At 36.4% G+C, this 13,418-nt stretch overlaps 1 protein-coding gene across 1 annotated transcript; it reads left to right on the top strand.

Moving 5' to 3' along the window:
- Window positions 1–11,348: 11,348 nt before the first annotated feature.
- On the top strand, window positions 11,349–13,299 carry LOC120772271 (solute carrier family 25 member 35-like). The gene is made up of 4 exons (XM_040100775.1): window positions 11,349–11,667; window positions 11,725–11,900; window positions 11,957–12,092; window positions 12,381–13,299. The coding sequence occupies exons 1-4, from the start codon at window positions 11,596–11,598 to the stop codon at window positions 12,903–12,905; spliced, it is 909 nt and encodes a 302-aa protein (XP_039956709.1). The 5' UTR covers window positions 11,349–11,595; the 3' UTR covers window positions 12,906–13,299.
- The last annotated feature ends 119 nt before the right edge of the window (window positions 13,300–13,418 follow it).

A 13,418-nucleotide genomic window follows, 5' to 3' on the forward strand; every position in this document is an offset into this window, starting at 1 on the left:
ATTGGCGTAGACACCGCTTACGCGATTATAGCCGAGTTAACAACAGCGCGCCAGTCGTTTCTTCTTTTCGCTACGGGGCGCCAATTCGATATTCCAAGAGAAGCCAGGTCCTTCTCCACTTGGTCCTTCCAACGGAGTGGAGGTCTTCCTCTTCCTCTGCTTCCCCCAGCGGGTACAGCGTCGAAAATTTTTAGAGCTGTGGTTTTTTCGTCCATTCGGACGACATGGCCTAGCCATAGTAGCCGCAGTCTCTTAATTCGAGAGCTATGTCAATGTCGTCGTATATCTCGTACAGCTCATCGTTCCATCGAATGCGATATTCGCCGTGGCCAATGCGCAAAGGACCATAAATCTTTCGCAGAACCTTTCACTCGAAAAATCGCAACGTCGACTCATCAGTTGTTGTCAACGTCCATGCCTCTGCACCATATAGCAGGACAGGAATTATGAGCGACTTATAGAGTTTGGCTTTTGTTCGTCGAGAGAGGACTTTACTTCTCAATTGTCTACTCAGTCCGAAGTAGCACCTGTTGGCAAGAGCAATCCTGCGTTGGATTTCCAGGCTGACATTGTTGGTGGTGTTAATGCTGGTTCCTAAGTAGACGAAATTATCTACAACTTCAAAATTATGACCGTGAGAGCCAAGTCGCGAGTGCGACGACTGTTTGTTTGATGACAGGAGATATTTCGTTTTGCCCTCGTTTACTGCCAGACCCTTTTTCTGTGCTTCCTCGTCCAGCCTGGAGAAAGCAGAACTAACGGCGCGGGTGTTGAGGCCGATGATAATAATATCGTCGGCATACGCCAGCAACAGCTGTACACTCTTATAGAAGATGGTACCTTCTCTGTTTGGTTCTGCAGCTCGAACTATTTTCTCCAGGAGCAGGTTATTTGAAGAAGTCGCACGATAGGGAGTCGCCTTGTCTGAAACCTCGTTTGGTATCGAACGGCTCGGAGAGGTCCTTCCCGATTCTGACGGAGCTTTTCGTGTTGTTCAACGTCAGTTTACACAGCCGTATTAGTTTTGCGGGGATACCAAATTCAGACATCGCGGCATAAAGGCAGTCGAAAGCAGCTTTGAAATCGACGAAGAGGTGGTGTGTGTCGATTCTCCTTTCACAGGTCTTTTCCAAGATTTGGCGCATGGTGAATATCTGGTCGGTTGTTGTTGATTTTCCAGGTCTGAAGCCACACTGATAAGGTCCAATCAGTTTGTTGACGGTGGGCTTTAATCTTTCACACAATACGCTCGATAGAACCTTATATGCGATGTTGAGGAGGCTAATCCCACGGTAGTTGGCGCAGATTGTGGGGTCTCCTTTTTTATGGATTGGGCATAGCACACTTAAATTCCAATCGTTGGGCATGCTTTCGTCCGACCATATTTTACAAAGAAGCCGATGCGTGCTCCTTATCAGTTCTTCGCCGCCGTGTTTGAATAGCTCGGCCGGCAATCCGTCGGCCCCTGTCGCTTTATTGTTCTTCAGGCGGGCAATTGCTATTCGAACTTCTTCATGGTCGGGTAATGGAACGTCTGATTCATTGTCATCGATTGGGGAATCGGGTTCTCCTTCTCCTGGTGTTGTACGTTCACTGCCATTCAGCAGGCTGGAGAAGTGTTCCCTCCATAATTTAATTATGTTCTGGGCATCAGTGACTAAATCACCTTTGGGGGTTGTACAAGAGTATGCTCCGGTCTTGAAACCTTCTGTAAGACGCCGCATTTTTTCGTAGAATTTTCGAGCATTACCCCTGTCGGCCAGCTTATCAAGCTCTTCGTACTCACGCATTTCGGCCTCTTTCTTCTTCTGTCTGCAAATGCGTCTCGCTTCCCTCTTCAACTCTCGGTATCTATCCATCCCGCACGTTCGTAGTGGTCGATCACCGTCAACGCGTTGCGAGGGTAGGCGGCCTGTTTTCTCTCCGCTGCGACGACGGCACTCCTCGTCGTACCAGCTGTTCTTTTGCTCTTTCCGAAAACCAATGGTTTCGGTTGCAGCTGTACGTAAGGAATTTGAAATGCCGTCCCACAGTTCCCTTATACCGAGTTGTTGACTAGTGCTCTCAGAGAGCAGGAGTACAAGCCGAGTAGAAAATCGTTCGGCTGTCTGTTGTGATTGCAAAACTTCTCGACGTCGAACCTTCCTTGTGTTTGTTGGCGTGCGTTTTTTGCTGAGTGCGAATCTTGGCTGCAACAAGATAGTGGTCCGAGTCGATGTTAGGACCTCGGGCGCGTGCGCACATCTAAAACACTGGAGACGTGTCTTACATCTATCACAACATGATCGATCTGGTTGGTAGTTTTCGATCCGGAGACAGCCAGGTAGCTGGATGAATCTTCTTATGCTGGAATCTAGTACCACAGATAACCATATTTCGGGCCCCGGCGAAGTCAATCAGCCTCAGCCCATTTGGGGATGTTTCGTCGATGGAAGCTGAATTTACCGCACCGTATGATGCCAAATATACCTTCTTTGCCCACCCTGGCGTTAAAGTCGCCAAGCACGATTTTGACTCATCGTGGCGGGGCAGCTCTCATAAGCGCGCTCCAAAGCGCTCATAGAAAAACGTCTTTGAGTCACATCGTCCTTCTCTTCAAATACAGGAGCAGCGTGGGCGCAAATCAGCGATATGTTGAAGAAAACTCGCTTTGATGCGGATTGTGGCTGGGCGTTCATTCACTGGAGTGAATGATAGTACTCGGTAGACGGAGTCTCTCTCCCACCACGAATCCAACACCAAACTTGCGATCCTTTATATGGCCACTGTAGTAAATGTCACAAGGACCTACTCGTCTCTGTCCTTGTCCCGTCCATCGCATTTCTTGGACGGCGGTGATGTCAGTCTTTATTTTTGCGAGGACATCAACCAGCTGGGCAGTGGCACCTTCCCAATTAAGGGTCCGGACATTTCAGGTGCACGCCCTCAAATCGTAGTCCTTATTCCGTTTGCCATGGTCGTCATCAAAAGGGGGGTCCCTCATCCGAGGCTGTTTCAACTTTTTCATTGGGGGTGTTTTTTTACGTGGCGGGTCTCAAGCCCAGCGCACAACCCTATGTAGGGAATGTTTCGCCTTCTCACATTAGCTCGCCTTCGAACGGATATTCTTAGGCTACCCAGAGGATACTTGGTCAAAGACCGGAAGTAGTGAGCTGCTTGAACCATGTGTAAAAGAATCGTTTCTGGCCACTCCCAAGTGAATGGCGATCAGAGAACTTTCCTCACTTGCGTGAACTTCTACACATGACTCCATCCATATCAGAACTATGTACAGTAAAAAATATTTATAAATTTCTGTTTGTTTATTATATATAACAAATAATACACCTGTTCCAATAAAACAAAAAACTTAAACCAATAAAGTATAAAGCGAATGTAGTGAATAATAAACATGTGATCAGGATTAGAGAATATGGATAGAGAATGCTCTGTCCGGATTACATACATAATAGAATTTTGAGTTTTTAACCCCTGTCCGGGATTACAGTGGAATCTGGATTAGCCATGTCCGATTAGCGGGCCTCTACTATATACACAAATATCCTTTCATGTTTATGTTTACGCTATCTTTCTGGAATTCGAACCTTCTTTTATTTAATTTTAACACAACGAAAAGTTCTTGGATCGTTTCCTTGATATCTCGACAAACTACATAAATTTACATACATACTTTTTTTTGGACCTTCGAATGCTAGAATGAGCTACATGTAATTATAATTTCCTTCTGTCTGCTGTTAGCTCAATTGTTATGTGTGAAAGTCATGGAGGTGTCTACGCCAGTAAAAAAAGGAATAAGGAGAAAGCCATCAAAAATTAGTTAATGCGTCTAAATTCTGAAATAATTACAAATATCACACAGTTAATGATTTTTGTGCTATAGTTACTGGTGTGGTCCAAAGCAGCAGTATGTGGGAAATGGACTTGGATTTCTTCCGATTCAGCTGAAATTCAAATTGTGTTATGAAAGAATCAAAATATTAGAGTACTATCCAATATACCCTATTGTCATAAAGAAACGAATATTTCTATTTTAAATATAAAAAATTATTTCTGCGAACATACTGCACCTAGACGTGGTGCAGGGGCTTCAGTCACATAAACTTTAATGGAACTTATTTTTTAAATAGTTTTACTCATCGCAAGAATCGACGAATGCATATCGGGTGATTTTAAGAGCTTGATAACTTTTTTTTAAAAAAACGCATAAAATTTGCAAAATCTCATCGGTTCTTTATTTGAAACGTTAGATTGGTTCATGACATTTACTTTTTGAAGATAATTTCATTTAAATGTTGACTCATGTGGTTTCAACAAGATGGCGCTACATGCCACACAGCTCGCGATTCTATGGCCATTTTGCGGGAAAACTTCGGAGAACAATTCATCTCAAGAAATGGACCCGTAAGTTGGCCACCAAGATCATGCGATTTAACGCCTTTAGACTATTTTTTGTGGGGCTACGTCAAGTCTAAAGTCTACAGAAATAAGCCAGCAACTATTCCAGCTTTGGAAGACAACATTTCCGAAGAAATTCGGGCTATTCCGGCCGAAATGCTCGAAAAAAGTTGCCCAAAATTGGACTTTCCGAATGGACCACCTAAGACGCAGCCGCGGTCAACATTTAAATGAAATTATCTTCAAAAAGTAAAATGTCATGAACTAATCTAACGTTTCAAATAAAGAACCGATGAGATTTTGCAAATTTTATGCGTTTTTTTTAAAAAAAGTTATCAAGCTCTTAAAAAATCACCTGCCATACCAACCCAGAAAAAAAATTAATTTAAAAAGTCTTGCTCTTTTTTGAAATAGTGTACAGCATAGCATGTAAAGCTTCCGACCACTTGTTAACTTTGTCTCGCAAACAAGTCTGTCTTGAGGTCTAGTCAATAGTGAAAATTGCAAAATTTCCATTTATCAGAAGATGAGGATTCTCTTCTAGGTGGAAAATAATTTCAAAGAAGATTCTTCTCCAAATGTGAGATTTTTTAATTTCATTCGCGTTAAATTATACCCCACATAATTTCGATGACAAATTGAGTTGAATGCCACATAAATACTTCTTTCCATTCCTCTCGCTGCCATTTGTCAGTTGGAGCACAAAACATTAGTAAATTGCTTCCAGAAGCTGTTTGATGCAGCATTTGCGTTTTCTTTTATTAATTTAAAAAAAATATATTGAGTGTAAAGGTTAAGACAATATAAACCCCAAATAGCTTTTTGTAATTAATAATTTTGATATACTATATGTACATATATATATTCAATTCCTACTTCCGTTCACATCTTTCTGCCGTTGACCAGAGAACGCATATCATATGATATCATCATATCATATGATATACAATCCAGAGAACGTTTAATATAGAGAAGGTTCACCGCGTTGCCAAACTTACGATATTTCATTTTTTGGAGGGGTACTCTTTTCTATTAGTGGATTTCACCGCAAAAGGAGGGGTACTCTTTTCTATAAGCGGATTTCACCAATATTTAACCGGAGCGTCGAAAATAGCAGAATTGAGCATTTTCAGTGTTAAATGAGAAAAATAATGCTAATTTCAATGTACGCTTACAGATTCGCATATTTACAATGCGCAAACGGCTATGGATATCATTTATAGATATTCTCCATATATGTATGTATGTGCAATTCGACATATTTAATGATAAATTCCATTAAATCTGTTGGTAATTATAATAAAGTCATATTTCCATTATTACCTAAATAAATATACATACATACATACAAATACTTGTATTGGGCATTAGAGGTTTTGATAACGTTTTGAAAACCAAGCCGACGTACATATACATATAAGTATTCGCATATGGATGTAATTATGTGTACATATACATACATACTAAACAGATTTTTAAAAACCATACCCGTAATGATAACATTTTTTTTTGATAAAATCCCGTTTTGATAAAATCTTAAAAGTCATATACATATAATCATGTGTATTGTAAACAGATTTTAAAAACCGTACGCATAAAGTTCACATATTCACATCCATATGTATGCACATATGTAATTTTGTGTTCATGTAAACAAAATTGAAAGAATCATTCGCATAATGTTTGTAAATTTGTCTACACGCAACTTTATGTGTAAATATATACACCCATTGTTTCATACAAAAACTTCGTTGTCACGGACAACCAATGGCCGAACTTCACGTTTTGTCAAAAAGTCAATGTGTTGTTGGCAGAAAATCCGAGCTGTACCGAAAAAATCAAACGATTGTCACCGCTTTCCTTGCCGCTGTACAGCTTCGCCTACAAACCGGCGTAAATACGTACATATGTATGTTTGTGTGCGAGCTTGCATACATAACGACGCAGCTGCGTAAAAATGTTTCAGAATTACAAAATATTTTTCACATTCCTTCACAAATACAGTCAATCCCTGTTATGTGCCACAATCAAAGATACCGAATTTTTTGGTTTGTTAAAAATAAAAATGTAATATGGCACATAAGCGACTGCGGACTCTTAAGCGAGTGGTCCTTAAAACAATAACTTCTATGTATTTCAAAAAAACAAACCGTGAGATGCACCAAGATATAATATAGGCTGTTATGAGTGATGAGGGAGGGATTTGATTTTCATTTAAGCGGAGTACTACTTAGCCGGGATTGACTGTACACAAAAATCAGAAGAATATTGAATAATTTCTTTGAAAAATTTATAGACTTGAAAATCGACAAATAAACTATGTTGTCTATTTTATTATAATATTTTTTAATACTTATATTTCCGAGGTTGTCACTTTTTCCTTCCCATACATTTCAGAAATATATTCAATTTATGATTTTTAGCTTTTGAAATCGTCGCGAAAAGACGCTTGTAGGCAAGGCATGCTCGGGGAGATGTAATGGCGTCTGCTTTTATGAATGAATCAAATATGCGTTTTGAAAGTACGTTTGCGTTCATGAATGAAAATTTTGTTGTTGGGTAATTTACTATAAATTTTGACTGAATTTGGCTGCCATATTGGTTTCTGATGCTTTTTCAAACGATTGTTGGTTTTGTAAAACAATATTTGTAATATTTGCGGGTGACATATCCACATGTTAACGCATGTGAGTATGTATGTTGTGTATGCATTGTTTGTGTGGGAATGTCATACGGACATATTTACAGGTGTACTCATATTGTATTGTTTTTTTCCAGAAGAATGTTTGTATCTTTTGATTTACATGCGTACGCATATATTATTTGTGTGAGAATGCCATACGCACATACATACATAAGTATGTGTGTACGTAAATATAGAGCAGCGCGCGCCTTTTTATATTTCTGATAAATGATATTTTTTTGATTTGTACTTGCATACATACATATCTGCAGGATAGATGCGTATGAAAGTTTGAAATGATAAGAGGTGTGATTTACATACATATATTATTATTGTAATATATTATGATTTTGGGATATTACGATATTTCATATATATATATATAGCATATACATATGTACATACATACATATAAGTACATGCATACGAAATTATATAATATTATCAAAGATAAGAAATATTTGAAAAGGTAGCTTTAATTTGAACGTTAACTACAAATATTGTTGTGGAAATTGCATAATTTTATAATAATGTTATCAATTTTGCATGAATTCACAAAAATTCGCAAAATGATATTCATATCAATTGATATGATAGCATGTAAACGTATAAAAATATAAGCCAAAAGGCCAACATGAGTCTGTAAAAGCAATGTATATTTCTGAGCATAATTTTCTCATTGAATTCTCAGCTCTGTTCACTCATTTCTGTTAAAATTTCTCCTGCCGAGCCAAAAGTGGTGAAATCCACTAATAGGATTTTGTTAGCTCTTGACAGTTCACACGCTTGTCCGTAGTTGAACCTTCTCTATATTATACGTTCTCTGCACATCTTATTGATAAGTGATAATATGATAATATGATTTGAACTCTCGAAAGCGAACATAAACACATACATATGTATGTATGTATATACATACATAAGGTCATGAGACATGTGAATATACATACATGCATACATAAGTTTTGAATGATAAAATATACGATTTATTTATCCATATGCGAATACTTATGTATTTACGTCGGCTTGGTTTTCAAAACGTTATCAAAACCTCTAATGCCCAATACAAGTATATGTATGTATGTATGTATGTATATTTATTTAGGTAACAATGGAAATATGACTTCATTATAATTACCAACAGATTTAATGAGCTTTTTATGAGCTTTGTTATCAAATATGTACATATGTACATATATGGAGAATATCTATAAATGATATCCATAGCCGTTTGCGCATTGTAAATATGCGAATCTGTAAGCGTACGTTGAAATTAGCATCATTTTTCTCATTTAACACTGAAAATGCTCAATTCAGCTATTTTCGACGCTCCTGCTAAATATTGGTGAAATCCGCTTATAGAAAAGAGTACCCCTGATTTTGAGGTGAAATCCACTAATAGAAACGAGTACCCCTCCAAAAAATGAAATATCGTAAGTTTGGCAACGCGGTGAACCTTCTCTATATTAAACGTTCTCTGGTTCAACTACGGACAAGCGTGTGAACTGTCAAGAGCTAACAAAATCCTATTAGTGGATTTCACCACTTTTGGCTCGGCAGGAGAAATTTTAACAGAAATGAGTGAACAGAGCTGAGAATTCAATGAAAATTATGCTCAGAAATATACATTGCTATTACAGACGCATGTTGGCCTTTTCGCTTATATTTTTATACGTTTACATGCAATCATATCAATTGATATGAATATCATTTTGCGAATTTTTGTGATTTCATGCAAAATTGATAACGTTAATATTTAATTATGCTATTTTCATGGTAATGTTTGTAGTTAATATCCAAATAAAAGCTACTTTTTAAATATTTCTTATCTTTGATAATATAATATAATTTCATATACTTACATTTGCTTATGCATACATATGCATATGCTATATAAGTACATATATGATATATTATCGTAATATCCTAAAAACATAATACATATATTACAATAATAATATGTATGTATGTAAGTATGTAAATCATACCTCTTATCATTTAAAACTTTCATACGCATCTATCCTGCAGATACATATGTATGTATGTATGTATGTATGCAAGTACAAATCAATTTCAAATCAAGATATTATCATTTATCAGAAATATAAAAAGCGCGCGCTTCTCAATATTTACGTACAAACATATGTATGTATGTGCGTATGGCATTCTCACACAAATAATATATGCGTACGCATGTAAATCAAAAAATACAAACATTCTTCTGGAAAAAAAACAATAGTCTCAAAAATCATTATACATACTTACAATATGAGTACACATGTAAATATGTGCGTATGACATTCCCACACAAACAATGCATACACAACATACATACTCACATGCGTTCACATGTGGATATGTCACCCGCAAAAATTACAAATATTGTTTTACAAAAACAACAGTCGTTTGAAAAAGCATCAGAAACCAATATGGCAGCCAAATTGCCGACGCCAAAATTTTTAGTAAATTACACAACAACAAAATTTTCATTCATGAACGCAAACGTACTTTGAAAAAGCATATTCGATTCATTCATAAAAGCATACGCCATTACATCTCCCCGAGAATGCCTTGCCTACAAGCGTCTTTTCGCGACGATTTCAAAAGCTAAAAATCATAAATAGAATATATTTCTGAAATGTATGAGAAGGAAAAAGTGACAACCTCGCAAATATAAGTATGAAAATATATTTAAATAAAATAGACAACATAGTTTATTTGTCGAATTTCAAGTCTATAAATTTTTCAAAGAAAATATTCAATATTCTTCTGATTTTTGTGTACAGTCAATCCCGGTTAAGTAGTACTCCGCTTAAATGAAAATCAAATCCCTCCCTCATCACTCATAACAGCCTATATTATATCTTGCTGCATCTCACGGTTTGTTTTTTGAAATACATAGAAATTATTGTTCTAAGAACGACTCGTTTAAGTATCCGCGGTCGCTTATGTACCATATTATATTTTTATTTTCAACTAATTACAAATATCTGTATCTTTGATTGTGGCACATAACAGGGATTGACTGTATTTGTCAAGAAATGTAAAAAATATTTTGTAATTCTGAAATATTTTTACGCAGCTGCGTCGTTATGTATGCAAGCTCACACACAAACATGTATATTTACGCTGGTTTGTAGGCGAAGCTGTACAGCGGCAAGGGAAGCGGTGACGTTTGATTTTTTTCGGTACAGCCCGGATTTTCTACCAACAACACATTGACTTTTTGACAAAACGTGAAGTTCGGCCATTGGTTGTCCGTGACAACGGAGTTTTTGTAAGAAACAATGGGTGTATATATTTACACATAAAGTTGTGTGTAGACAAATTTACAAACATTATGCGAATGATTCTTTCAAATTTGTTTACATGAACACAAAATTACATACATATGTATGTGAATATGTGAACTTTATGCGTACTGTTTTTCAAAATCTGTTTACATATACACATGATTATATGCATATGACTTTTAAGATTTTTTAAGATTTTATCAAAACGGGATTTTATCAAAAAAAAAATGTTATCATTACGGGTATGTATGTATATTTACACATAATTACATCCATATGCGAATACTTATGTATTTACGTCGGCTTGGTTTTCAAAACGTTATCAAAACCTCTAATGCCCAATACAAGTATATGTATGTACATACATATATTTATTTAGGTAATAATGGAAATATGACTTTATTATAATTACCAACAGATTTAATGAAATTTATCATTAAATATGTCAAATTGCACATACATACATATATATATACATATATATATACATATGAGCTTTGTTATCAAATATGTACATACATACATACATATATGGAGAATATCTATAAATGATATCCATAGCCGTTTGCGCATTGTAAATATGCGAATCTGTAAGCGTACATTGAAATTAGCATCATTTTTCTCATTTAACACTGAAAATGCTCAATTCTGCTATTTTCGACGCTCCTGTTAAATATTGGTGAAATCCGCTTATAGAAAATAGTACCCCTACTTTTGTGGTGAAATCCACTAATAGAAACGAGTACCCCTCCAAAAAATGAAATATCGTAAGTTTGGCAACGCGGTGAACCTTCTCTATATTATACGTTCTCTGAAAAGAGTACCCCTCCAAAAAATGAAATATCGTAAGTTTGGCAACGCGGTGAACCTTCTCTATAAATATACGTTCTCTGCTCTGCTTAGGGTGCGAAGACAGTATTATATAGATGTCGCTGTTTTTCTTTTGGCAAACTTTTATATCACATCAGCTGTTTATAATGACTGCGGATGACCCGCTATGGGATCAGCTGAGTGTTGAAGAGATAAGAAAATTAACTTTTACTTTATTTTATTTTTGTAATTTAAACACAGATCTACCTCAGTCCACAATAAAAAAGTATTTCATAAATGTATTGTTGCTATAATGCATCAATAGTTTCAGCAATCGGCGACTGCAATAGTGTGTTTTCGTTTTGTGTAGTGTTCCACAATTCATCGGCACCACTTCGTCGTTAGATACTTAAAATGGATATAACAGATTTTATTATTGGCGGTACGGCTTCCCTTGGGGCTACATACTTCACAAATCCACTAGAGGTTAGTACCCGTTAGTTGAAATTGTATATCCTTATTACCCTCATTGAATATAAATAGGTGATAAAGACGAGAATACAACTTCAAGGCGAACTATCTGCAAGTGGCACATATGTGAAGCCTTATAAAGGAGTAATTAATGCGTTTATTGTGGTCGGGCGGAATGAGGGGATAAGTGGTCTACAAAAGGGACTAGTGCCGGCGTTGTACTTTCAATTTGTATTAAATTCTTTTAGGTAAGATTATGTACATATTGGACGAACAACTTTCTATGAAATATATTTTTTCTTAGATTAGGCTTCTACACTACGGCTATGCAAAAAAAATGGATGCACAAGAAGAATGGTGATGTTTCCTTCCCATTGGGTTTGTTTTGGGGCGCGTTGGGTGGTTGTGTGGGCACATATTTTTCTAGTCCCTTTTTTATGGTAAATTATATAATTGTTCAAATGGTTTTTGAATCATCCTCGAAATCATCTGGTAAATTCTTTTGCTGCGTTCATTAACGAAAAACATCAGTATGTTTTATGCATGCTATATGTTTGTACAAACGTATATTGTCTGTGGCAATTCGTAACAAAAACAACATGCTCCTAGAGTGATAAGAAGTAAATCCATTCATATATAATCACTTGAAAAATAATTACTCAAACGAATAGTTTATGGCAAAAATTAGTCTTGTGTAATGATATCTAATACTCTATGGATTATTTCAGATAAAAACGCAATTACAATCACAAGCAGCTAAAGCTATAGCAGTCGGCTACCAACATAAGCACACCGGCACTTTCCAAGCCTTGCGCCAAATCTATGCAGAGCGTGGTATAACTGGTTTGTGGCGGGGTTCAATGGCTACTGTGCCACGGGCAGCTTTGGGCTCTGGCGCTCAAATTGCCACTTTCGGCAAAACGAAGTCTATGTTACGCGACAATGGCTGGGTAACGCAACCCACATTGAATTCCTTCTGCGCCGGCAGTATTGCCGGCACTATTATGTCCCTGGCTATAACACCACCCGATGTGCTAACCACTCGTCTGTACAATCAGGGGGTTGATGCCAGTGGTAAAGGTATATATTACAATGGTTGGCTAGATTGCATAGTAAAGGTTGTGCGCACCGAGGGTTTGCTTGGTCTATACAAAGGATTTTGGCCAAATTACTTGCGCATCGCACCGCATTCTACGTTAGTGCTACTATTTTATGACGAATTAATGTCCATTAGAGACAAATATTATAGTTAGAACTATAAATGTAATTGACAAGCAACAGAGGCCTTATACATATGCATGCACAATAGAAGAAAATAGAGCAACTGTCCAAGTAACTAAGCAATAATATTTTTCTATTTTTCTTCCAAATTATTTGTTTTTGTTGTTCGTAAATATGCCAATTGTTATCTCTCATCTTGTTCATGTTTAAACGTGATATAACAGTAATCTTTTACATTAGTATGCTTGTATTTGTATATAGCATTAAAAAATAAAATATTTTTGAAAATAGTGAATATTTACTTATATAGATGAATGATAATAAAATTATGGTTTTAATTACATTCTATTGAACTTTAGTTTTCACAAAAAGTTGTAATAAAACTGCAAACTTAAATCAAATTATGAGTATGAAGTGTAAGAAAAATAAGTGGATTGCACTCTGTTTTAATAGCTTGACGAAATCTCCTCATCTCAATAAATCTTAATTATTTCCTGCCTACCTGCTTAACAAAGAAATTAAATAATATTTTAGATGTACATACA

Source organism: Bactrocera tryoni, chromosome 3, assembly GCF_016617805.1.
Source record: "Bactrocera tryoni isolate S06 chromosome 3, CSIRO_BtryS06_freeze2, whole genome shotgun sequence".
Lineage (NCBI taxonomy): Eukaryota > Metazoa > Arthropoda > Insecta > Diptera > Tephritidae > Bactrocera > Bactrocera tryoni.

Bases quoted from the DNA above. Each gene is read 5' to 3' on its own strand.
- LOC120772271 (XM_040100775.1), top strand. From the start codon at position 11,596: ATGGATATAACAGATTTTATTATTGGCGGTACGGCTTCCCTTGGGGCT. The intron at 11,668-11,724 runs GTTAGTACCCGT...GAATATAAATAG, and splicing joins ACTTCACAAATCCACTAGAG to GTGATAAAGACGAGAATACA. The intron at 12,093-12,380 runs GTAAATTATATA...GGATTATTTCAG, and splicing joins TTTCTAGTCCCTTTTTTATG to ATAAAAACGCAATTACAATC.